At 51.8% G+C, this 25080-nt stretch overlaps 1 protein-coding gene across 8 annotated transcripts in view; it reads right to left on the minus strand.

The window, feature by feature from the left end:
- The window catches only part of LOC309854381 (ATP-binding cassette sub-family A member 17-like), a 67286-nt gene that overhangs the window by 21603 nt on the left and 20603 nt on the right, over positions 1 to 25080 (minus strand). For 5 of the 8 annotated variants that reach the window (XM_082713451.1, XM_082713445.1, XM_082713444.1 and 2 more), the window contains 10 exons: positions 24432 to 24605; positions 20325 to 20497; positions 19361 to 19504; positions 18144 to 18273; positions 17012 to 17166; positions 16043 to 16198; positions 15622 to 15832; positions 14171 to 14321; positions 9405 to 9503; positions 1426 to 1579 (listed from right to left, as the gene is read on the minus strand). In XM_082713451.1, the coding sequence (XP_082569577.1) occupies positions 1426 to 1579; positions 9405 to 9503; positions 14171 to 14321; positions 15622 to 15832; positions 16043 to 16198; positions 17012 to 17166; positions 18144 to 18273; positions 19361 to 19504; positions 20325 to 20497; positions 24432 to 24605 (1547 nt within the window). The remainder of the gene's footprint in view (positions 1 to 1425; positions 1580 to 9404; positions 9504 to 14170; positions 14322 to 15621; positions 15833 to 16042; positions 16199 to 17011; positions 17167 to 18143; positions 18274 to 19360; positions 19505 to 20324; positions 20498 to 24431; positions 24606 to 25080) is intronic. The other 3 variants (XM_082713447.1, XM_082713450.1, XM_082713449.1) reach the window with 3 other exon arrangements.

The following is a 25080-nucleotide window of genomic DNA, read 5'->3' on the forward strand; positions in this document are numbered from 1 at the left end:
GATCTGATGGACATTCGATCGCAGAAAAAGAAGTCATAGGTTGGCAAGATCTGGAAGAGTAGCCTGAACAGATAGCAAATGTAACTATGGTGCCATTTTTATTATTATTATTTTTTTAACCTACAAGATTATCAGAAATTTCCAGTTGGGGAGGATGCGGGGAAAATGCCACTGCTGGAGTTTTAGTTTGGTACGACTTTCTTAGAAAACAAATTAGCTGGAGGAATACCTAATTTAATGTTCATATAGTCTTTTAACTTAGAAATCCCACTTCTGGTGATGCATAGCACGGGTACCCATGCTCATGGTCCCTGTGGCCCGGACAGTAACTGTGAAACGTGTGGTGATGCGCGCTGAGCATCAAGACAGTACTGGGCCTGCTGGGGAGAGGCTGGGGGTCAGCACCGTGGGCTCCCAGCCCGCCTCTCGCTGGTGCTACATGAGCCAAGGCAGGGGGAGGGGCCGCTGCTCATCCACCTAGAGACTTTGTGGGAAGAGGCTTGGTGGTCAGGTCTGAGTCAGGGATTCCTCCGTTTCTGGCCCCAAACACTGACGAATCCCTGAGAGTCTCTACCAAGGAACCCGGAAATTTCCTGCATTGGACACAATGAAGGCCACAGTCACTGGAAATATTCCTTTAAAGGCACCGCTCTCCACGTGCCTGAGGTTGTACACTGAAAAATCCTCCCTGGGAAGTCTCCAGAAGCAAAGCGTGGCCAAGCGAAGCCCAGATGAACCTCTTGCTGGAGTCTGGAGAAGAGCCTGGGGGGTGGCTGGCCTCCATGACCCCAAGACCCTTTCCAACTCAGAGGCACCGTGGATAACAGCGTGTGATTCGAGATTACGAAACAGTGGAATCAGTCTCTTCCCTAGCCCATGAAAACCAATCTCACCTATTTCACAGGTCATACCTTATGGATGGCCAAATCGAGACCATTTTGTAGATGCACATCAGTATTTTTTTTTTCAACAATAAAAGAACATGATAGGTTATCCGTATATTTCATAAGGATGCTTAAAAAAATCTTAAACTCCAGGTGATCTAATACATGATCTGTTTCACAGTGAAAGATGAAAAAGGAAGATTAAATATGCTCTTGTGGCCAGCAGACTTTTATTCTTTCTTCTTCTTGGTGAGAAGAAGGGCCAAGACCTTTCCTGTGACCTTTCCTGTGACCTTTTCCGATACTTTTCTCTGTTGGGTTAATCCTGGCCACAAAACACTGGGATGTTGCCTTTGAACTAGAGCCGAGAGCCTGGCATTGCTGAAACCTAGCGGGGGCCTGTCTTTTATGTTGGAAATCTGCACATTTTTCCCTCAACCCCTGTGAAAGGTTGACCTGCACTTCTTGACAGAGGAATAGTGTGATTCTAAGAACTGAACGTGCCTCTGCTCTCCTGTGTGCGTGGGACATTCTTCCTCACCCCTGTGTTCAGCTGGACTGGCAGGCCCGGCTGCATTGAGAAGATCCGGGACTGGATGCGTTTAATCCTGCTGACAGACACTCTTTGTTGGAACTGCGTGGAGGAGATCTTGAGGGCTTGGACATCTGTGTTGCTGTCTGACAGCTTGTTAACCCTAAACCAGGCCGAAACAAAGAGAAATGCAAATTCACAAAAACCACAACTCACATCAGTTTGTTTGGATCTAGAGAGTCTTAAACAGGCCCCGAGTAATGCTGAATTAACTGAATATTGAGTTAACTGACCAATGGCACTTCCAAAGAACGGAGGCGGCCTTACGCAAATTAAGGCAAAAATGAAATACCCCTTAATATCTATCTTATGAGCAAAATCGTCAGTTATAAACATAGCATTGCTGACCATTTTGGCCTGGGCGGGTAAATTACAGCCCGGGGCCAAATCTAGCCCAAGGCCTTGTTTTCTGTTTGGTTCTGAGCTCAGAATGGGTTTCACAATTTTAAATGATTACGTGTTAGATGGTTATCAAAGCACCTGCATACTCTCCTTGATTATGCCCTGAGTCTACGTAGCCTAGGATATTCCTCTCTGGCCAGAAAAGGTTGGCTGAGCCCCGCTCAAGGCAAAAAGACATTTTCATTGCTGGCAACAAACTGTTAAGAAGTCAGGAAAGATATTTTTATTCATAGCCTCTGGGTCAGTTATTCCTCTAATGGAACTTTTCACAACAAAACAGTCCAGTACAGTGTGGCTCATTTTCCCTCTAGTACAGTTCGGTAAGAGACAGTGTGTTTGTTAGTGTCTATGGCGGTGGCACAAATTATCCACAGGTTTAGTGGCTCAAAACAACAGAAGGGGTCTTGTCTCCCTCAGGAATCCAGGATGGTGGGCGATGGGCCAGGGATGTGGTGGTCTGAAGGCACAGCCGAGGCCAGAGGATCCCCTTCCAAAATGATGCCCTTCCATGGCTGGTTTACCAGCTAGCTCTCTTGAGTGCGGTTCCGGTTCCGACCAGAATGTCAGTTCTAATTAACATTAACGATCAGGGTACACGTGAGATCACAAAGACGTGTGCCAGAAATTTGCTTATTCATCCCCGGGGGGAGGGAGTGAGCAGCACTGTTGTTGAGTTGAACGATACTTTTTTTTAATACTGGAAGGATATTATCTCATGTGTTTTGCTCTTCTTAATGAGATGGCTCAGGATAGAAGAGGTTTTCAAACTTCCGTTGCGTTATTTGTGTTTTTCTCCATGACTTTCTAAGTCTAGACAATGAACAAAGTGATCAACTAAACCCTGATTTATAGTGTGTACCAAGTTTCGTGTGTAGACGGTCTCACTGTGGTCGACTTCAAACTGTTGACAGATACGCCCATCGCACAGACACGAGTCAGTGTAGACAACCCATGAGCACTGGTAACAGTAGGACACGGCCAGAGCAGGAGGAGATGAAGTCCGTGTGTTACCGTTTGTGACACTGTGGTTTGTGATAAGAAATAGATATTTGGGGCACCTGGGCGGCTCAGTGGGTTAAGCCGCTGCCTTCAGCTCAGGTCATGATCTCAGGGTCCTGGGATCGAGTCCCGCATTGGGCTCTCCGCTCAGAGGGAGCCTGCTTCCATCTCTCTCTCTCTGTCTGCCTCTCTGTCTACTTGTGATTTCTCTCTGTTAAATAAATAAATAAAATCTTAAAAAAAAAAAAAAGAAATAGATATTTGGTCTTCATTCTGGTCCTGGCACCGAGCTCCTCAAACACTTCCAACTTCCCAAGCAGCTACAGTGGTTAAGGTGTGTTTTGTTGTGCGAATGACGGGACTTTCAGAAAGCGACTGAGGATGGGGGCTGGTTGCCTGGGGAACCATCCACTTCATGGCAAGGTTGGAGCTTTCAAGCCCACCTCCCAACCTCCTGGGAAGCGACAGGGGCTGGAGATGGAGTTTAAGCACCAGCGGCCAGCGATGTAATCCATCCACCGTGCACATGTCCAGAAGCCTCCACAAAAACCCGAGTGGGCAGGACTCAGAGGCTTTCCAGTTGGGGAGCACATGGAGGTATGGGGACTGTTGCGTTCTCAGAGAACGTGGACACTTCGGACCCTTTCCCTGTGTCCGTGTTCATCTGGATCCAGAGGTATCTCCTTCATAATGACCTGCTAACTGTGAGAGTGTTTCTCGAGCTCCGTGAGCCGCTCTAGCAAATGAATCGAAAAGGGGCTGTGGGGACGTCTGGTGTGTAGCTAGTTGGGTCAGAAGCACAGGTGACCACATGACTGGGACTGGGGTCCAGATATGGGGGTGGGGGGCAGTCTTGCCGGCCTGACCCCTCACCTGGGGATTGGATGCCATTCTTCCAGGTAGGAAGTGTCAGGATAGAGTTCATTGCTTGGTGGTGTGGAAAAAACAACAAAAAAACAAGACACACCAGAATGGATATCACAATTGTACCCCTGTTTTTATCATGACTTATTTATAAGCATGAGCCATTTAATTTTTAATAATTGCTCTGTTTCACTGGCTCGCACAATTCTCGATAATTTAATAACTGGCTCTCGTGAGCTAATGTGAGCCAACCCCAGCAAACCTCTGGAAGGCTGAGAGAGCTAGCGAGCAGGGCCCCGACACTTTGGTGACCTAGCCTACAAGTCACCCAACCAGTTCTGCAAACTTGCTTTTACTTGTCAGTCGTGCTTACGGTTAGGAGGCCCGGAGGCCCTCCCTGCCTTTGGCTGGGCTCTGCTTCTCCAGTTGATGGTTCCTCCATGACTTTTCCAGGCGTTGTGCTTGTCTGTTCTTTAGCGTTTCTACACACAGGGAGTATTAGTGACAATCCCTGGGATTTGCGGGGCCTCTTGTCAGGATGTCATCTGCAGTGGGTGTGTGGGGAGAGGGGACACCACAGGGCACTTCACCACAGTGTTTCCTTTGATATTTCACAGCGTAAGGTTGTATTTTTACATTTTTCCTCTTCATGTGGTTTCTGCTAGTAGAATTTTTCTTTTTCCTATTTACAAAAATAAGAGTGTCGCTTATTAAGACTGAATTTCAGGAGGGAGGGAGGGGAGTTTCCTACGGTGGGATCTCTGTGAGCACCATATCGCGCTTTCCTCAGACACCAGAGTGCGAGCTTCTCGGAGGCTTCTGCCCTGCGGTTGATGGGATCCAGCTCGTCCCTCAAATCTCTACCTCCTGGTGTCTGCTCTCTGTCCTCCTCCCCCAGTTTTATTGAGATATAAGCGACATAGGCTCTTGTGTAAGTTTCCAGGGTACGTATATACTGTGGACTGGTCCGTTGCCTCATGTAGTTACAATAGCTTTATCTTGTGGTGAGAGCTTTTACGATCTGCCCTCTTAAAACCTGTCAGATATACAATAGAGGACCGTTAACTGCAGTTGCCACACCATACGTAACATGCCCAGAACTTACTTGCCGTGGAACTGCAGGTCTGTGCCCTGTGACCCTCTTTGCCTGATCCTCCCCAACCCCCCCTCAACCCCCGCCTCTGGCGACCACACAACTGTTCTTGGCTTCCAGGATGTTGTCTGTGTGATTTTGAGATTCCTCATGTAAGTGAGACCATACAGGACTTGTTTTTCTCTGTCTGACTTATTTCATGGTTCATGATGCCCTCAGGGTCCATCTGTGTCAGTGCAAACAATAGGATTTTTCCTTCTTTTTGATGGTGAATAGTGTTCTGTTGTGGGTACTAGGGGTTTGCACACGGTATAGAAATGTTTTACTTTGATACCATCCTACTTGTTTATTTTTGTTTCTGTCGCTTGTGCTAATCTCCTCCCCTAGATGGTGATCTGCACCTAGTGCCTCACTTTTTTTTTAAGTTGTAGCTTTTTTTCTTTTTTGAAGATTTTATTTATTTATTTGAGGAGCGCCTGGGTCACTCAGTGGGTTAAGCCTCTGCCTTCGGCTCAGGTCATGATCTCAGGGTCCTGGGATAGAGCCCTGCATCGGGCTCTCTGCTCAGCAGGGGGTCTGCTTCCTCCTCTCTCTGCCTGTCTCTCTGCCTACTTGTGCTCTCTCTGTCAAATAAATAAGTAAAATCTTAAAAAAAAAAGATTTTATTTATTTATTTGACAGAGAGCAGCATGAAGAGCGGAGGGGAGAGAGAAAGGATTGAGCAGACTCCCTGCTGAGCGTGGAGTGTGACATGGGGTCGATCTCATGAGGCCAAGATCATGACCTCAAGCTGAAACCTAAAGTCAGATGGTTTAGTGACTGAGCCATCCAGGTGCCCCTAGATAATTTTTTTTTTTTAAAGACTCCGAAGATTTGTACACGACAATGAACCCACTGGACCTTTGGTTGTACACAAGACACCGCGCCCAGCCACCGAAGAATGCAGGTTGTAAGCTGAACTACAGACAGAGCATTTTGAAGGACGGAGGCTATCCGGAGTGTATGCTAGGACCAGAGTGAAATGCGGCCAGAAATCAAGTGGATTAAAAAGACAAACAAGGCAAGATCAAACAAGAAAACAGTTTTTAAAAAATATCTCCCTGAATTTGGAAATTAAGAAACACAGTTCTAAGCAAGCCACCTGTCAGAGCAGAAAGCACATGGAAAAATAAGCAGATTTCTAACCAAATGGTAAAGAAAATACTACATAGCCAACAAGCTGAGATGCAGGCAAGTGCAGCTCAGAGGGAAATTTGTATTGCGATGTATTCCCCTCCTCAGGAGAGGCCATCCCTCATCTCAACTTACAGTGGGCCAGTTGTGGTCAAGCCTCTACTGTGAGATAAGCAAGTGGAGATGTAAAGACTGGAAAATAAGAAGCAGCACTGTCTTTACACTTGATAGTTACACACAAAATACTAAGGAAATCAACCCCAAACTGTTTGAATAAGGGAGTTAAATAATATCTCCAGATGTAGATAATGCAAAAATGATTTCTGGATCTGCAACAAGTGATTGGAAACGAAATTCAGAAATCCATTTCCAAACTTTCAAAAATTTCAAAATATGTAGGAGTCAGAGTCAGTTTCACAAAACATACGCAGAACTTCTGGAAACTGCACAACAGGGCTGGTAAAAATTAGCGGTGACCTCCCAAATCAACGAAGCTGTGTGTAATAGCTGTGGATTGGGAGGGTGAGTGTTTGAGGTAGCTGCCTGTGTGCCCCAGATTAATCTGTAAATTCAATTTAGTACCAGTCATATCATATACCCAGCAGGTTAAAAAAAAAATAGACTTAGGTAAAAAAAAAAAAAAAATGGGGGCGCCTGGGTGGCTCAGTGGTTTAAGCTGCTGCCTTCGGCTCAGGTCATGATCTCAGGGTCCTGGGATCGAGTCCCGCATCAGGCTCTCTGCTCAGCAGGGAGCCTGCTTCCCTCTCTCTCTCTCTCTGCCTACCTCTCTGTCTACTTGTGATCTCTCTCTGTCAAATAAATAAATAAAATCTTTAAACAACAAAAAAAATGGACTTTACAGTCTAGAAACTTTTACGTTATAGAAAAACCAAGCAGAAAGCACCGAGTTCCCTTTTATTTATTCTATGCCTGCTCCCCACCCTCTCCCCGTTTTCCCTATTGTGAACAACTTGCGTTCACCTGCTGTTACCAGCTGTAACCGAGGGACCAGTTTTCCAACAAGGTCTTTTTTTTTCCCCCAAAATAGAAACTAACGAGTTTATATTTAAATTTACACATTAACACAAACAACCTATAATGGTCTAAACAATCTTCAAAAATAGACCTGGAGAAACCATCTGCTCCCTGACTTCAAGACGTCCCACAAAGCTGCAGCGATCACAGTGGCGTGGGACTGGCTGGTGTGGGACAGCAGCGAGTTCCATGGGACAGGGTAGGGGATGTAGAAATTGACATACACGTTGACCAATTTTCAGTGAAGGCATCCAAACAATTTGGTGTGGAAGGACGTCTCTTCCCCAAATTGTCCCTCAAGCCTGGATACCCATGTGCAGGAAAAAGAACACCAGCCTTTTGTCACACTGCACACAAAAGTTAGTACCAGGTGGGCCACAGAGCTAATGCAGAAGCTGAAATGGTCCCGTTCCCAGAAGAACACGTAGCAGAATGACTCTGTGACACATGGGTGGGCTCTGAGAACAGGAAGAGAGAAGCCTCAGGCGGGGCAGAAAACGGGCCTGACGAAGGACTCGTATGGAGCCTTAGGGTCGATATTTGTGCCCCTTTTGGTACGTCTGTTATACTTCGATAAAAATGTAATTGTTTAAAAGAACTCAGAGGAAGCATTGAACCGAGGATCAGACACAGCTGGAGGGAGAAGAGGCAACCTGGATGACACATCGGGGGATATTATCCAGCATGCGGCTCTGGTAGGCGGAGGGCTGGAAAAGGTGAAAAAGAAGAGAAAACTAATAGAGCACCGAGAATGAGAAGATCTAACCCCTGTCCCTAGGTGAGAGAACGGAAAGCAGCAGATACACTGGGCGCTGTGGAACTCAGGAAAGGCATTGCACTGGGGCCGGAAGTCCATCAGACATCCAGGACAGTAATTAAAAAGAAAACTGAACCAAGACAGACCATGGGGAACATGCATGACTTCTAAAGTGAAGAGTGGCCAGATTTCTTTCAAAGGAGCACGAGGTAAACCTATGGCTCACTTTCAGCAGCAAGAATGGAGACTCGGAAATAGTCTGGGAATAACTTTCTTTCTTTCTTTTTTTTGCAAGATTTATTTGAGAAAGAGAGTGAGAGAGAGCATGAGTGGGCGAGTACAGCTGGGGAAAGGCAGAGGGAGAAGCAGACTCCCCACCAAGCAGGCAGCCTAGTATGGGGCTCGATCCCAGGACCCCGAGATCACACCCCAAGCTCAAGGCAGATGCTCAAACAATTGAGCCACCCAGGTGCCCTGGCAAACAACTTTCAATCTGGTGACAATATCCTTTAAAAATTAGAGAACTAAAATCATTTCCAGACCCCTGCCCCCAAAATACCCAAAAAACGAAAACCCCCAAAGACCCCCAACACCAAAAAACACTAGTGTTTTTGGCTCCTGCATAAAAACGCTAATGGGTGCCATGCAGAATGTCCCGTGGGCAGGAGGACAGTTATCGGAGATGGAAGAGGAATGAACCCGGAGCAGGTGTATATTTACATGGGTTTAAGTGGCCACTGCTGTTCTCAAACATGAATATTACAGTTCTGTGGAGTTGAAAAAAGGATTAAAATATACAGTCTATACAAGTTGGTGACAGCAGGATGCGTGCCTGTCCCATGGTCTCAGCGTTTTCCAGGAGCAGAGCAAAGATATGACTTCACTTGGCACCTTGACAAATTACAGAGATGTGTTTCAGTATCTACGCCAACCGCTAACGTAGTACAGTAAGAACGCAGAATTTCCCACTAGCGTGGGGGAAGAAACTATAGACTGAGGAAAAAGAACCCCCCAAAAGGGAGAGAAAAAGCCATGTAGACTGCTGGAAAATATAAAAGAAAAAATATATTTTAATGTATCATTAGTAGCATTTGTAAACTGCAGGCGTGTTGCACATAAGAGATACATATTCCCGCATCTGATGTCGCTCTCTGGCCTTGTTTTGCCTTTGGGGTGAATCATCGGGATCCGCCCATCCCGGCCCTCCTCGAAGGACACTGCATCCCCGCTTCCTGACACTCACTACCACCACTACCTTCACTCTGTGCTACCACCAGCCCAGCGGGGGTGGGGAGGGTGGGGGGTAGGGGGTGGTGGATGTGGGGGTGGTAATAAGCCTTCCTCATTGACTAAAGAGCCTCCCAGGTGATACAATTTCTGTTTGGTTTGTTTTTCCCTCCTGGAAGGTGATACAATGTATCCAGCACATCCGAGCTGAGCAGTATCCCTATTCCTGGAAGTCCCCATGGGAGGCTGGCGGGCCACCCTGCAAGGGCAAGGGTGTGCCCCGGAGAAGCCAAGCGTGGGACGTGGGTTAGACGCAGGACCCTCAGGACCCCTCCCACTGTGAAAGCCTTTGGGGTCTGCGGCTGCAAACTTGCTTACCGCATGAAGACCTCCTCCATGGTGGTGACCGCCACTTGGAAGTTGGCGACCCCCAGCTCCTCCTGCCTCGCTTCCAGCTGGGTGAAGAGAGATGCAAACCTGCAAGGGAAGGGCGGTTCCATTCCTCACAGGTGGGAAGGGGCCTCCTCCCTGTCACCCACCACCCCCCCACTTCCCACGGGGCAAACCGTAGGGGCTGGGGAGTCAAGACTCTCTTTGTTCAGAGCTCAGCCTTGTCACCCCCCAGCTCCAGGACTGACGCAAGGGCGACAGCATTTAACCCAGAGTGTGTCTGGGATGACTACTCTCACACCCAGCTCGTAAATAATCCATCTGTGTTCTGCTACTTTTGGAGTGCTTACTAAGTGCCCGGGGCATTCCAAGCCCTGTTCCACCTCACCAGCTCAGTCAATTGTCTCAACAGTTCTTCAGCTCTTCGGAGACAGCTGGGAGAGGTTAAGCAACTTCCCCCAGATCACACAGCCGGATGTAGCCAGAGCGGGAGGCAAACTCAGAGGCCCGCGCAAAAGACTGTGAGTGCCCTTTCCCCGCCCTGCTGTTCCACTAAATGAGGAAAGGAGCTAATGCTTAACCCTGTTAATCCAGAGCCCTTCCTTATGCATGCCTTCCATAGTTTGGAGCTGAAGGAATCGGGACTTTTTGTGCGATATTAAGAAATCCACAATCTCCTACGTTGCAGGTTTCTGCTCCTCCAAGCCAGTGTCCAGGCCAACAACGTGCCTTTAAGAAACCCGTGGGCATGCGGGATGCCCCAGAGAGGCCGCACCATGCACCACCATGGACGGCGCGGAGGGTGAGAGCATGAGCTGCGCACTGTTGGGGGCTGCCTTTTGAGGCCAGTGTCTGCCCCTTATGGGTTGTGTGACTCTGGGCTAGTTCTTTCATCTCGCCCACTCTCCTCATCGGAGTGACAGACACAACCTCCCGCCCCAAGGGAGCTAAATGCAAGGACCGCAGCAAAGCAGCCCGCCTGTGCTGTGAGTTCAGCAGTCAGACCCTCACAGGGTGCGCTGCCTTGCCCTTCAGTCTCCCGGGATTGAAATCATGCCCGTCAATGAGGCTGTCTTGCAGCAAGGTTTACCTATCGGGAAATGCCTTGTTCTCACCCCAGCCAAGAGGCAGACCTTTCCCTCACCCTGCAGAGGGCTCTCCCACCCCCTTCAAGTGATTCCTCTCCAGTCCACACACAACCAGTATCTGGACTCCTACTGTCAGAGGTGCCTTGTACCTCTGTATCTCATTTCATCTGGGTGACATGTTTCTGAGGTTCAACCACACCAGTGCACGCCTTAATAGTTTCTTCTCATTCATCATGGAGGGCTGTTCAACAAAAGTAGTATACTACAGTTTGATCATTGGTTCCCCTGTTGGTTGACTTTAGACAGAAGGGATAGGGTTTGGGTCAGAGGGGCTTGGGCAGGCTCTGGGCGGCTTCTCCAGGAGCCCTGAGTCACCATGAAGCTGCCATGCCCTGGAGGACTTGGAGATGCTCTGATCAAGGGTTCTGGCTGGGTTCAGCCTTCCAGAAATCCTGCTGAGACCCCAGACCTAGGGGCCAAGCCATCCTGGAATTCCAGGTAAGTTCATTCAATGGCTCTTATATTGCTAAAAACTTTGTGTTTATGTCCACGTTCTAGATGTTGGTATTAGTATCAGAGTGTGCTGCTCCCTTCTGTATTTTCTGAAAGATTGGGGAGATTTATTTGCCTAGCAACTGATGGGACCTGCAATTCTCTTTTTGGTAACATTTGTCATCGCAAATTCGATTTAATGAGTAGATGTGTGGTTCTTAGATTTTCCTCTTTTACTTTGTGTCCGGTTGAGTAGGTTGTGTTTTTCAAGGAAATCAGCCCATTCTACAGTGTCCAGTGTATTTGTGGTATTTTCTCATGAAGTTGTCCTAAGTCTGTGCTTGGGCTGAGAAATGGTCCACTCATTCCTGATGCGATGCTGGTTCTTATATTTCTACTTTTCTTTAATGGCTTTGGCAGGAGCTCATCACTGTTACTAATATTTGTAATAAACAACATCTGGCTAGTTTAGTCTTCTCAATTTTTTTTTTTGTTGTTGTTTCTTATTCCATCATTTGCTCTCTTTGAATTTATTATTTCTTTTCTTCTCTGTACTCTTCACTTCTCTCTGCTTTTTCTCCCTCCCTCAGCTGGAAGCACAGGTCATTGGATTTAAGGCTTTCTTCTTTCCTAACGTAGTGTTTCAAAGCTGTATGTTTCCCTCTGGGCACCGCAGTAGCAGCATATGAACATTTCAAGTCTGTTGTGTTTTCATTGCTGTCCAACTAAAAAAAAAAACTCTTTGTAATTCCTTTTTGACCCATAAGCTATTCAGAAGTGTGGTGTTGAACTTCTGTGTGGATTTTCTAGGTATCTTTTCATAATCGAGTGGTAATTTAACTCTTCTGCTATGTGATGAGGAGCCTGGCTCATGGCTGAGACTGTACAGGTGAGGCAGGGATTAGCGTGGGAAGGACCCGGAATCTGCCTCCTCACCAACACAGCAGACTCACTGGCAGGCTCCGTGTAAGGTGCCTGGCACTGGAAGTTAGATTCAGAGACATTAGGTAAGAGAATGAAATAAAAAGCTTCCAGATTGGAGAGGAAGAAGTAAAATGATCTGTTTGCAGAAGACATGATCTTATATGCAGAAAACTCTATAAAGATGCCACAAAGAAGCTGTGAGAACCAATAAGTAAATTCAGCAAAGGAGCAGGATGTAAAGTCAACACACAGGAATCAGGGGCATTTCTAAGTACAATGAACAAATCTGAAAAGGAAACTACAGGAACAACCCCACTTACCATTGCATCCAACAATAAAATACTTAGGGATTAACTTAATCAAGGAAGTGAAAGACTTGTGGAATGAAAGTTGTCAAACACCACTGAAGGAAAGTAAAGAAGAGGGAAATCCATGGAGACACATCCCGTGTTCATGGACTGGAAGATGTAATGCTGTTCAAACACCAGTGTCAGCCCGAGCATTCCACAGTCAGTACAGGTCCTACCAACAGAGCAATGATTTTTTTTTTTTTTTTTTTGCAGAAATAGAAAAACCCATCCTAAAATTCATACGGCATCTCAAGAAACCCTTAATAACCTCTCCCCCCAAAAAACTGTCGCAAAAGAACAAAATGAGAGAATCACACAAAAAATCACACAAAAACTTCACAACATGGGATCTGGCAATGATTTCTTTGGACGTGACACCAAGGGCACAGTAACAAAAGAAAAAATATACACGTTGGACTTCATTAAATTTAAAAATTCTGCACATCAGGAAACACTGTCCTTGGAGCAAAAAGGCAACCCATTGAATGGGATAAAATATTTGCAAATCCTGTATCTGATAAAGGACTAATACCCGTAATATAGAGAGAAGTCCTACAACTTCAGAACAATAGAAAACAGTTTGGATCAAAACTGGGCAAAGGACGCGAGGGGCACCCGGCCGGCTCAGCCAGAGACGCGTGCAACTCTTGATCTCAGGGTCCTGAGTTGGAGCCCCACCTTGGGGACAGAGATGACTAAATTAAAAAAAGTATTTAAAAAAAAATGCATAATAGGCATTGCTCCAAAGAAGACCTGTGAATAGCCAGTACACTCACGAGAAGATGCTTGACATCACCATCGTTAGGGAGATGCGAAGCGAAACGACAGTGAGTCACCGCCTCATACTCCTTAGGTCGGTTACTGCTAATAGAACAGAACAGAACACAGCAGGTACTGGGGAGCCGCGGAGAAACTGGAATTCTTGTGTGCTGTGGGAGGGAATGCAAAATGGCCCAGCACCCCTCCTTCTACGTAAATATACCCCAAAGAATCCGAAGCAGAGTCTGAAAAGATACTTGTACACCATGTTCATGATGGCATTATTCACGGTAGCTCAAGCGTGGCAGCAGCCCAAGTGTGCACGGATGAAAGGATAAACACAGCGCGTGTGAGATGTGAGATGGCACATTATGCAGCCTTAAAAAGGAAGGAAATTGTGCACTGAACCTTGAGGACCTTATGCTCAGCAGTCTAAGCCAGTCACAAAAGGACAAATGCTTCCCTATGTAACAGGAGCTGAGAGCAGCCCGAATCATGGAGACAGAAAGTGCGGCTCTGGGTGCCAGGGGCTGGGGTGCTCTCAGAAGTAAGGGACCCAGTAGAGAGACAAACTGATGGTGTAGGTGAGCAGGGCGATTCAGGCACATGGGCTTTTGAGAATTGAGCATGGAAAGACCTGGAGCCGGGGCTGAAGGGTGAGCCTCTGGGAGGAAGAGGTTGTGTCCTTGGCTGTACAGATGGGAGGAAGAAAGAAACTTGTGATGGGAGTGAAGGGGACTTCCCTTCGGTGGCTCTCATCTTCCCAGAGCTCAGGTTCCTGCTTGAGAACAAGCTGAGGGAGAGGAGCCCGTGGGGAGTGCCAGGGACCACACTGAAGCCCGAAATAAAGAAAATCGGGCCGAACATTCATCTCAGCTCCGCCACCCAATAAAGGGCTTCTGACTTTAACCTGAAGGCTACTGGGAGCCATTGAGGGTTTTGAAGGAGGGAGGGGATATGACCAGAGCCCCGTGTTTTCGAGTGTGATCTGGCTGGAGTGTGCTGTCTTCCCAGCAGATGCCCAAAGCCTGGGGAGTCCAGACCCCAGCAGAATAGAGAGTCCTCGCTGGGGAGACAGGCAGAGAGGTGGCTCTGAACTCTGTCCCCGCAAACAGCTCCTCCTGTCCTCTGGGGTCCGCACCTGTGTGTGTCCTTTTTAGGAAGAATGAAGGTTAATTCTTCTCCCTTGCTGGACTGCAAAACCGCATTTGGGATATGGTGATAAATCAGACAACAGATCTCCTCTGTGTTGCAGTGAGGTTTCTTCACCAAAGTCATGTAATATCCGCCGCCTGAAACATAATTTCAGAGACCCTGAAATGTCCTTACTCCTTTCCCGTGGCTCAGAATGCACAGCTTCGCAGGAAAGTGGAGCAGGGCCAGTGCGGGGCGGGGGGGGGGGGTGCGCTGTGGGGCTGGATGGAAACCCCAGGGAAGTCGCTCTTGAGGGCTCTCACGGGCTTTCATTAAAGGGGCGTGAGGCAGACAATAAGAGAAATGGGGAAAATCTATATTATCAGTGACATAGGCTGAGGAGAAAGATAATCATTGGAGGGGACTTGGGGGGGTCGAGGAGTGTGATTCTAAACAGAGTCATGAGGCCTAAGCATGGCCAGCGCTGGCCGGGGAGGGAGCCGGAGGGCAGGAGCACAGCAGGGGACTGGAAGAGCACTGGAAATGCCACTGCGTGATGGGACCAGGCCAAGCAAGGCCCTGCGGGCCAATCCTAGGACTTTGACTTTCTCTCGGTGGGAGGGAAGATCACTGCAGAGCCAAGCAGAAGGGTAACACAGTCATTCGGACAACCGAGCAGAGACAGGGGGTGAGTTAGACAGCGAGTGCAGTAATCCAGGCGGGGACGGACGACAGGCCAGGGCGCTAGCCAGGCGTGGAGGTGGAAGAAGGGAAGGCCCCCCCGGGGCCTGCACACCGATGGGATCTGGGCTCTGAGAGATAGAGAGGTCAGGGAGCCTCCAAGGTTTTGGCCAAGCTCCCACGAGAAAGGAGCTGTCTGTGCTGGGGGCAGTGGGTGTGGTCGTTGAGAGAAGGGGCCCCTGGTGTGCTCAGGGTGTGTACAAGCCCCATAGAGCTGGTCGGCATCCACGCCGCTGCGGAGTAGGCTCCAGGTGCAGGCCTGCGGAGTTCAGGAAGGCATCCGGGCTGCAGACACACACAAGTTCCAGCACAGGAGACCGGACGAGGTCAGGGCGTGGGCACAGGCACGTCCACGCCACAAGCAGCAGAGACCAGGAGGGCGTGGGGTCCAGGAGAACAAGGGGGCCACCATGGAAACCACCCATACCCACCCAGGCGCTCTGCACACACTGCTCACTCCTTGAGGAACCCGGTTTTTGAGGTCCATTTTCTAGATCGGACGGGGAAGGCTAAGGTCGTCCTGGCCACGTGGATGGAGGCTATGAACCGGCAGAGTGAAGCTCAGACCTCGATCTCCTGACTCAGGGTCTCAGACTGTCTGCACCTCACTCCCCGCTGCTATCTCGGGGGCCCTCCGGGGAAGCAAACTGTCCCGGGGCCGGGGCCAGGGCCCGTGGGGAAGGGAGGCTGGCCGGCCCGCCCGCCCGCGCCGCTCACCGTACTTCCACTTGAGAAACATTGAGGACCCGCAGCACTGCAGCTCCCCCTTGGCCATGATGGCCACGCGGTCCCCCAGCAGGTCAGCCTCGTCCATGAAGTGCGTGGTCAGCAGCACAGTGCGGTCGCTCTTGTGCTGCTGCAGGAGGTCCCAGATGGCCCTCCTGGAGAGGGCGTCCATGCCCGAGGTGGGCTCGTCCAGCATCAGCACCTGCGGGCAGAGTGGTGGCTGCTGGGGGTGGGGGCAGAGCGGGGTCGCGGGCCGGGGCTGGCTGTGCTGGAGGCCCTGTGAGGCTCCGGTTTGGGAAGATGTGGCCGTCCCCACGCTGGCGGGACCGCTCTGCCAGCGTCCGGGGGCTGCAGCCAGCCCGAGCCCAAGAGCCAGGTGGCCATCCCCGTGCACGGCCTCCCGCCCGCCTACCTTGGAGCCCGCTATGAGGGCGATCCCAATGGAGAGCTTGCGCCTCATGCTCCTGCTCAGGAACCGGCTCAGGGTGTCCTGCTTGTCCTCCAGGCCGAGCACGTGCAGCATCCGCTGGACTTCCTCGGGGCACTTCCGATGGGACAAGCCCTTCAGCTGCGAGAGTGGGGACGGAGAGGTCCGGCAGGGGCTCCTGGGGCAGGGTGGCCTGTCCAGTCCGTGAGGAGCCTGGCCTCCGTGTCGTCCCCTTCCCACCTCCCCGGTAGACGCCCACTATCCAGCCAGCCCTTTGTTAGCATATACGTAAACTCGGCACAAGAGGCTTACTACCTTCAGGGAAAGGGATGCGCAAAAGGCTTTTGTATTTTGAACCGCGTGAACATACGTCTCATCGACACTGAGTGCGGCACGTTAAAGGATCACACAAGACCGAACGGGAGGTGTCCCCAGGAGGCTCAAGGGATAAAAAATCTGTGTTGCGTAATGAAGAGTCTGGTCGGCCTCTGTCCCCAGCTACTGGGAGGGACCTCTAAATCCTTGGTGTGATGGGGTGCCTTGGTTATTCACCTTGTACCCTGGGGCCACATCGGAGTTTATGCTAATACGTTGACTCCAGACCTGCTGGGAGTGGAGAGATGTGCCCTAGGATTCGACCGTTCAGGCCTGTGTGATGAAGCTCCGAGAGAAACTGGACACTTGCCGGTTAAGTGAGCTACCGGGTACACAGCCACATCCCAGCCGGGCGGACACGGGCCCAGACCTCACTCTGCATGTCTCTTTTCTTCGCTGGTCCCGATTCGTAACCTCTATAGTCAAACCATACCCCATGCCCCCGGCCCCTTCCTGAATGTTTAGGGACTCACGTCCAGGGAGGTTTCGGGGCCTGCCGAGGCTGGGTTGGAAGGCTACAGTCTGCCCCTCCCCAAGATCGGACGCAGAGGAAACACAGCCTGCCGTCCATGAACGCACCTGAGCATAGAAAGAAAGATGCTCGGCTACGGTGAGGTCTGGGAACAAGATATCGTGCTGGGGGCACCAGCCCAGGCTCCTCCGGATCTCAGCCATATCGCGAGAAATTTCATACCCCTTGATATAGGCCCATCCACCTGAAGGGGGAATAAGACCTAGGAGGAGCAAGTACAAGACATATGCCAAGGTCATGTTCCCACAGAGCACCCCGCAGACCTGGGGCTCACAGATGCCCAGTGCTCGCATCAGATGGCCTCACTCCTTGTCACAGTCAGTGACCTCCATGGACTGTGTGTTCCGTGACCCTGCATGAGGACGTGTGGCAGAACAGGGACGGAGACATCTCTCCTGCTTCTGAGGAGTGCCTGTCCGGCTAGGGAACAAACACATGGGCGCACGGAAAGCAAATTACACTGTCATATGCGCCAGGCGATACTGCGGAAATGGGGTTCGCTAGAACACTTCGCCGACTGAGCCACCGGGCGTCCCTCATGCATTAAAGTTCTTAGCAAACACGGGAAAATATAAATTCTGATTTTTTAACTGACTTTTCCACAAAATGGTCTATTGAGGTCATTTCTCCACATCCACGAAATCTACATAATTTGGGCAGGCTACTAAGATTTACGAATACATGCTCTTTATGTATCCAACGCATGCTAATTAGTTAGTCGGTGGTTTGCAGTGTTCCCGAAGTATGAACTCGTGAGAGGACTTTGCCTTCTTTCTCCTGTATCTCCTTCCTCTATGTCAACCTAAGCAGATTCGGGGCACCTGGCTGGCTCAGTGGGTCCAGCTCTTGGTTCCAGCCCAGATAATGGTCTCAGGGCCACGCCCAGCGGGGAGCCTGAGACGCTCTCTCTGCCTGTGCCCCTCCTTGTGGGAAGAGACGCGCAGAGCCGTGTGCCAGCCCCTTGATCGTGTATGAGACCTACTTCCCCAGACGGGAAAAGCCACCGATGCCCTCTCCCGAGTACGGGGTCACGTGAACCACCAGACACACTACAGACAGTAAAACAAGGAAACAGAGAGTGCTTCATATTACACATCGGTGAGCTCTGAGGAGGGCCGACAGAGGCTCTCAGGGCGGGTGGAAGGCTCTATTCCTTGAGGGGCCGGCCGGCACAGGTACCTGCCAGCATGCAGCACAGGGTGGTTTTGCCGGCTCCGCTGTGTCCCAGAAGGACGGTGATCTGCCCCTGGTACAGATTCAGGGTCAGATCTTTGACCGCTCTGTGGCTGTCCCTTCCCGTGTCATACACCTGTGGAAGAGTCAGCGTGTGACCGACTCCCTAACGGGCCCGGGGCATTCCTGAAGCATCTATGACCCACATCAAGTCCCAGGGAAGCCGGTCCATTGGGGGGAATCCAAGTGGGAATATGGACAAGAGCCCTTCTTTCGGGGCGTAGCTGCCCGGGGCTGCCGGGGAGCCTGATGGGGGTGCCATGCCGGGGGTGGGGGTCTCTCCCCAACACCCACGCCACAGAGGCCAGGGCTCGAGGATGCAGGGCTCAGAGCTTGGCAGGGAGTGTTCTCCCTGCTTCTCCAGCCACACCTTGCCCCGCATGACATGGTAAGTTCTTGGGAAATCGTGCCAGAACCACGTGTCTGCAGACAGCCTGTTTGGTGAGCAGAGGGGAGATCCCTGCTCTCAGAAGCCGCACGAGTGCCTAGCTATTCCCGCTACTGCCATGTATGAAGGAGCTGGAGCCATCCCCTGCGTCGTGAGTCCCCTGGGCTACGATGGGACACCACCCCATCCCCCTCCCCGGCTCTCCAGCTCCCACAGGCAGAGGAAGGCGGCACGAAGTGTGACAAGGACACCGCCTCTCCTTGGGCTCATCGCATTTGAAGAACAGAAGATGCTGAAGGAGAAAATGATGCTCTGTGGGATGTGCCAGGGCACAGGGCCAATGTCCAGGCATCCTGTCCCGGGAGTGTCTGGTCACGTGGGGCTCTGCATGCAGGAAAGGCCCAGCGAGCGCTGGTCACAGACAAACACACCCCATCTGGAAGCCCGTCCCGAAAGCCAGGACAGCCAGCAACCAGGTGTGTAAACCATGGAGGAGCGGTGTGAGGAGCTGAGCTCCAGGGTGTCCCTGGGCACCCGCGCTGGTGCAGTGGGGCTGGGGAGAGTGTTTTAGGAGATGCCACCAAGACCCTCCATCCTCCTCCACTCCACTGCACGACAGCAAACAGGAGACATTTCACGTTCGATTCCTCTCCTGAGGACAGTGTTGCAGGAGAAAATCCCACCAGGGAAGGAACCCCTTAACCACCATCAGAATGAATCACAAGCCTCTACAAACTATTCATCAATTCTAGGAGGAAGGGTCATGCGCTGATACCTTGTAGAGATGCTGGATTTCAATCCCCTTCACCAAACTGGTGGGCTCTTCCTGAAAGAACTTGCTTTCTGCTGGTTTGCTAAGGTCCCCAATGTCTAGCACGGACCGTGTGAGGAGCAGAGACTGTCTGCGCCAGTGCGACGGCTAGACAGAAAGTCAACTGACATTAGCCTGTTCGGGTGAATCGACTGTCGTCTCCAGGAAGATAAATAGTTTGGTAAATTAAATTCTCCACAGTGCCCGCCTCCAGCCCCCCACCTTTCCTGGTATCCAGCATTTAACGGTGCCCGAAGCCAAGCAACCTGCTCGTGGACTCACTACTGGTAAGCTGCGTTTTCGCCTACACCTCATGGTCCCGAGGTTGGGGCGAGCGACGGGGCGTGCACCGCACCCAGGCTCCCAGCGAGCTGGGGAAGCCGTCATGTCAGCTGACAGCCTCCCTGGCTGAGCCTGGGGAGATCCTGAGGTGGACCCTCCTGCAAGGGCCAGCAGGTAGCCACGCAGTGCCCCAGACGGGGTCACCCCCTTCAAAGACCATGGACAGGCCCGCTGGTGGGGCTGTGGGAACACTGCACCCGCAGGTGACCCCACTTTGTAAGGACACAATGACTCTGAGAAGTTGTTGGGGTCGCCAAGAAAGGGGGAGAGGAGGCAGTGGTGTCCCGTGTAGACTTTCAGGGCCTGACACGGGGGTGGGCACACCAGGACATCGCAGACACGCCTGTGAGGGACTCTGCATGGGACACCTGCTGGGGCAAACATCAGAGACACTGAGATGCGTTCATCACACTCCCTTGGCGACCACAGCTGATAGGTTTGGGGTGAATCCAGGTTCAAGAATCTGGCTTCGCTTTCCTGGGATTTGAGATTTCTATAAGGACACCACTGAGATGGCTGAGGGTACGGGGTGGGGCCCTGTAAAAAGGTCTAACATGGCCTATGGAACAACAGCACCGGTACTCACCATGACAAAGAAGTACCACGGCTTAGGGACACCATATTCGCCCAGGAGGACGGCCTCCACGTACCAGGCCACCACGCTGTACAGGACGGCGTCCAACAGCAGCAGCAGCAACACCTGGCAGAAGTTAAACTCCCCGCTCACGCTGCCGATAGTTTTCCACTGCATACCCGTGCCTGAGCCAAAGGAAGGACGATGTCACTGCACGGAAGCCAAACTGCTCCCCTCATACTGCTGGTGACCAGGCCGCTGGCAGGACTGGACTGCCTGGGAGTCAAGGGACGGCCACTGGGAAGGGGAAAGTGAGCGTCGTGGGCTCTCCAGTGAGATAAGCTACTTTCAGGATTGCCAGAAGTGCTAGTGGTTTCCTTAGGCCAAGAAGGGGGTTCTCCATGCGTCAGCACCTGGTGGCCCGTTATCTTGCTGGGCTAATTCTCACTCCAAGTGAGGTCAGGGTAGTTACCTCCTTACCCTGCAAGTTTGCGTTCTCATTCCCCTGTGTGGATTACCGGCCCGGCCCCGGGCACCAGCGTCCCGGGAGCAAGCGTCTGGTGCCAACCGTGATCATAGGGGCTCCCATTCTGCGCGCTGAACCTGGCCCCGTACTGTTGATTCACCATCCGCGCAGGGCCTCATGCACACCTACTCCCGGAACAGGGAAGGGACAGAGGAAGGGCTCGGAACTGGTTCCAGGACTCCAGAGGTGGGAAGTGATCTGTGTGATGCGAAGTGCCAAATCTAAGTGCCAGCTGACAAAGCTTCTCCTTTCGAGCCTCCGAGATACGGAGCGTCTGCTGCCACCTGGCAGGCTCGCGGTGGCGGAACCGCCAACACAGCAGGAGAGACTCGAGGTGGGGGGGCGAGCGCACAGATGGGCCAGGTCCCTGGTCTCCAATGCTTGCCGAGCGCCTGGGGATTCAGTTCTGATCAGGTGTGTTGGGGGTGGGGGGACCCCCGTGGAGGCTGCATTTCCAAACCCGATGGTGAGGGGGACCAGGGGCCAGAGACCTGCGGGCATCCCATTCCCATGACCAGTGCGTCGACATGACTTCCCAGAGTGTCGCCATTCGCTGGCCACCAATCAGATCTCACCCGACTCGGGACGGGTTCCAAGGCTGCAGTGGCCACGGGGCACACTTGGCTCCTAAGAGGTCCATTCCTACTCAGTGCAGATCTGCGGGGTGCAGAGGGCAGATGGGCGAGTCTCCTTCCCCACCTCGGCAGTCATGGGATCACCGGTCAACTTTAGGTATTGACCGTGACCGTGTGACCAAAGAATCACAAAACAGAGCTTTAACAAGCAATCTGAGGGAAATATCGGTGGGACCTGACCCACACCGGGGGGCGGGGAGATCAGTCACCCCAGAAATCCCCAGAGCGCATGCCCCATCTCTGCCCGCCCGTGGCTGGATGTTTGCAGGCAGCCTCAGGCCCGCTCCTGCCTCTTGTCCAAGCTGACAGTCTCTGTACCTGGTCTCCCCACACCACTCACATTCCACACAACTCGCCTCTCGCCAGCTCGTGACTCTTTGTTCCAAACCTTTCTTTTTCTCCCCCTTTTCTCCTTGTTCCTCTGGTTTTCACGATTCCATTTCATTTCCAACATTGATACATTATTCATACTTCTAAAAAATTTTTTTTTCAGTGTCATTGTAGGCTCTACATTATTCGTCTTTAACCAGTGTGTCATCAAATGACGTGGCGCGAGGCCCATTCGCAGGGTCTTCCCAGTCCTTCCCCATCCCCGCTACGGTCCTACGTCTCCCTTCTGCAGGAGCTCTCCACGCTGTAGGCTTCTCCCGCCTTTGCTGTAGACACGCAGTCCTCTCTCAGAGCAAAAAACCAACAAAACAAAAATACCCCCACGAAAACCAAAGTATTTCCCATTTCTGTTGCCCCGCCCCCATCCGTTGCATCCAGACTGCTGTGCACCAGCCTGTCCTGCTGCCCCATGTCTCAGGCTCCCTGCAGTGGGGGTGGGCAGGGGCCCCGAAGTCTGCTCTCCCTTCTACCGCTTTGGGACTCAGCCAATCTTCTGCTTACTCCTTTCTCTCTCTATCCAACGCTTCTAGTCTTCCGTTGGCTCAGTACTGAATTACTGGATCGGCTCCGTATAGCCAAGCCTGAAGTTAATTATCTTTCCTTTCCTCCCGCTAAGTATTTATGCCCTCTCAGTTCTGACATTACCCCCTCAAAGAGCCCCTCTTATGTATTTTAATCTCACCTGTTCAAAATACAACAAAACACAATAAAACCTGAAGGCGTCTCTCTCAGGGCGAACCACTGGCTTTGGCTCCCGTTGAAAAGCACTTGGTTCGCCTTTCGGTTCCTCCAGCTTCTCGTAAGATTTTCCTCCTGCCGTCTGCTGTGCTCTCTCTTACGCTGGCGTGTCCCGTGTAGACGTCTTCTTCGTATTCTTGTCTGGGATTTGCCGGGCCTCCTGGCGTCCAGTTTGGGGAGGGATCTGGGCTCTGTCTCTTCAGAAGCATTTCTCCTGCCCCCTTCTCTCGTTTCCTGCGGGACCTCTGCTTAAATGGGGGCAAGCTCTCCCCACTCTTCTCTGAATGCTTTCTCAGCTCTCGTGCACATTTTCGCATCTTTTTGGTCCTCTCTGCTGCCTCCCGCGTGGTTTCTTCTAACCCAGTTCCAGGTCATAACCCTCTCCCAGCGGTTTCAAAGCCACCGCGAGCCTACCCAGTACACGCAAACACTGCCTTTAGAGAAGAACGTATACTGAGCGTTGCTGTCTTATAATCTGAGCCTTGGTAATTCCGAAACGTGGGGACTTTTCTGCTGGCTCTCACCCGCGGTGGCTTATTGCCTTGGGTTTTTAATTGCTTTCTACTGTGTTGCGTTTTGCCCTGGAGAACGCGTCTGGGAGGATTCATCGTGACGGGGATGAAAGTGCTTCTCCCAGGCACCTGAGTGGGGGCTCTGTCCTCCCAGGACCACGGGAAATCGCAACCCGCTTGAGGGTCCCTGAACGGCCCTCGTGGGGTGACCCCGGGCTGCAGCCCCGCCAGGTTCTCAGGGGCAAATTTCTCCTGGGTTCTCCTCCACGATGTGGTCAGCACCACAGCACCTTCCCCAAGGCCCTATCGTTTATGAGGGGTTGGGGTGCGGATGCGGGGACAGACTCCCCAGCTCCCCTTCAAGAAAGCCCGCCGGGAGAAGAGAATCTCGGCTGTCAACAGAAAGTCCCCATAAAGTTCCTCTATCCACTCCCTAACATAGGAGGAGTCACAGAGACCTTATGAATTCTACATTCCCCCGTGCTCATTTCGGAAGTGTGGCCTCATCAGTGTTTTCTTAAGTTCAGCCACTCACCAGCAATAAATTCTTCACACCCTTAACCCTTCACATCCTTAACCCATTGAGACCACCCTGTTTAACAGAGAAGTAAATTGGAAATTATCCCTGTTGCAGTAAGGAGACCCACAAACCAGATCCAACCTAGAACTCCCATCCCTGCTGCCGGTCCCTAAACCAGGCTGTAGCGTCTAGAACCAGAACTCGAGATAGAAGCCGATGCTGAGCCGTGAGGTCACCATGAAGTCGCTTGCTACAGTGTCCACGGGCGGCTTCGTGCCTCCGAGATGGGCACCGGTTCCACCCAGAAAGCTTCCTGAGCCCAGCAGGCCCTCGGTTTGGATGTGTTAGCTGCCAGCTTCTGCGGTGGCCATCGGCATTCTGAGGAATTCTCCCGCCTCCGGAAGGTAGGACAAGCGAGCCTGTGGGGGTGCGCTTCCCAAAGTGGAGCTTGCGAGGCCCCCAGGCTGCCCCCAAGTCTGTGCGTGAGGAACATGGCATCTGCGAATGGCCCTCCGTTATCTGCAAAGTTCTAACGTGCTCACCGACTCAGCTCTATCTTCTCCATGTAACTACATAGGCTTATAATTGCAAAGTCGTTACTGGCTTTAGCTGGGCTCCCAAACCACCGAGAGCCGTGTGGTGTGAACCGTGTCCTACCACCCACCGTGGTTGCCAGGGTGTTGCAAGCGCTCCTGAGGCTGAAAGAAGCTGCCTGTGAGGGCCTTGCAGAAATGCAGCTCCCCAGGCCCCTCTGAGCTTCAAGGTCACCCCCCACTCCGCGGGAAAGAAAGGGCTCACCTTTTATCTCAAACGTGGAGATTAATTGGACCCCCTGCGCCATGGCCACGTTGGAGAGCAGACAGAAAACCAGCTTTTGGAAGTGCGTCCTCTGGGGGTAGCTGAACGTGAAGTACAGGTACGGGAGGTACGTGAAGAAGAAGCTGATGCCCCCGGCGGCAGCTGCGACATGGGCTGCGGGAAGACACGGCAGCGGCCATCAGCCACACGCCAGGTGGCCCACGCCCCTTCCTGCCTCAGGATCTGCGGGGGCCTTGTTGTCCCAGAAGGGAAGCAGCCTTTTACGGACTCTGTGCTTTCACTCTTGGAAAGGCTAAGGGCACCTGCGGCACTACCAGCGGGCATGGATCCGTAAGGGCACAGGTCTGTGACTGCCGCAGACAGCATGGACAGCGTCTCCTACACCCGAGCCCTCCCTGCACAGATGGTGGCCTACACCGCAGCCCCCAGCCCAGCGGCCTACCGACAGCCCCTCACAGAGCCTTCACGCCCTCCCTGCTGGCAGAGGAGGAAACGGAGGCTCAGCCGCAGTAAGTACGTGTGTGCAGGGTTGTGCAACTCGGGAAGCACCGTCAGGGTCTCGGGGTTTTCCCGGCTGTGGGCACAGCCCTCCGGACTGGGAGATGGGCCAGGCCGACCACAGGCTGGG

The sequence above is a fragment of the Mustela nivalis genome (genome assembly GCF_964662115.1).
Source record: "Mustela nivalis genome assembly, chromosome: 19".
Lineage (NCBI taxonomy): Eukaryota > Metazoa > Chordata > Mammalia > Carnivora > Mustelidae > Mustela > Mustela nivalis.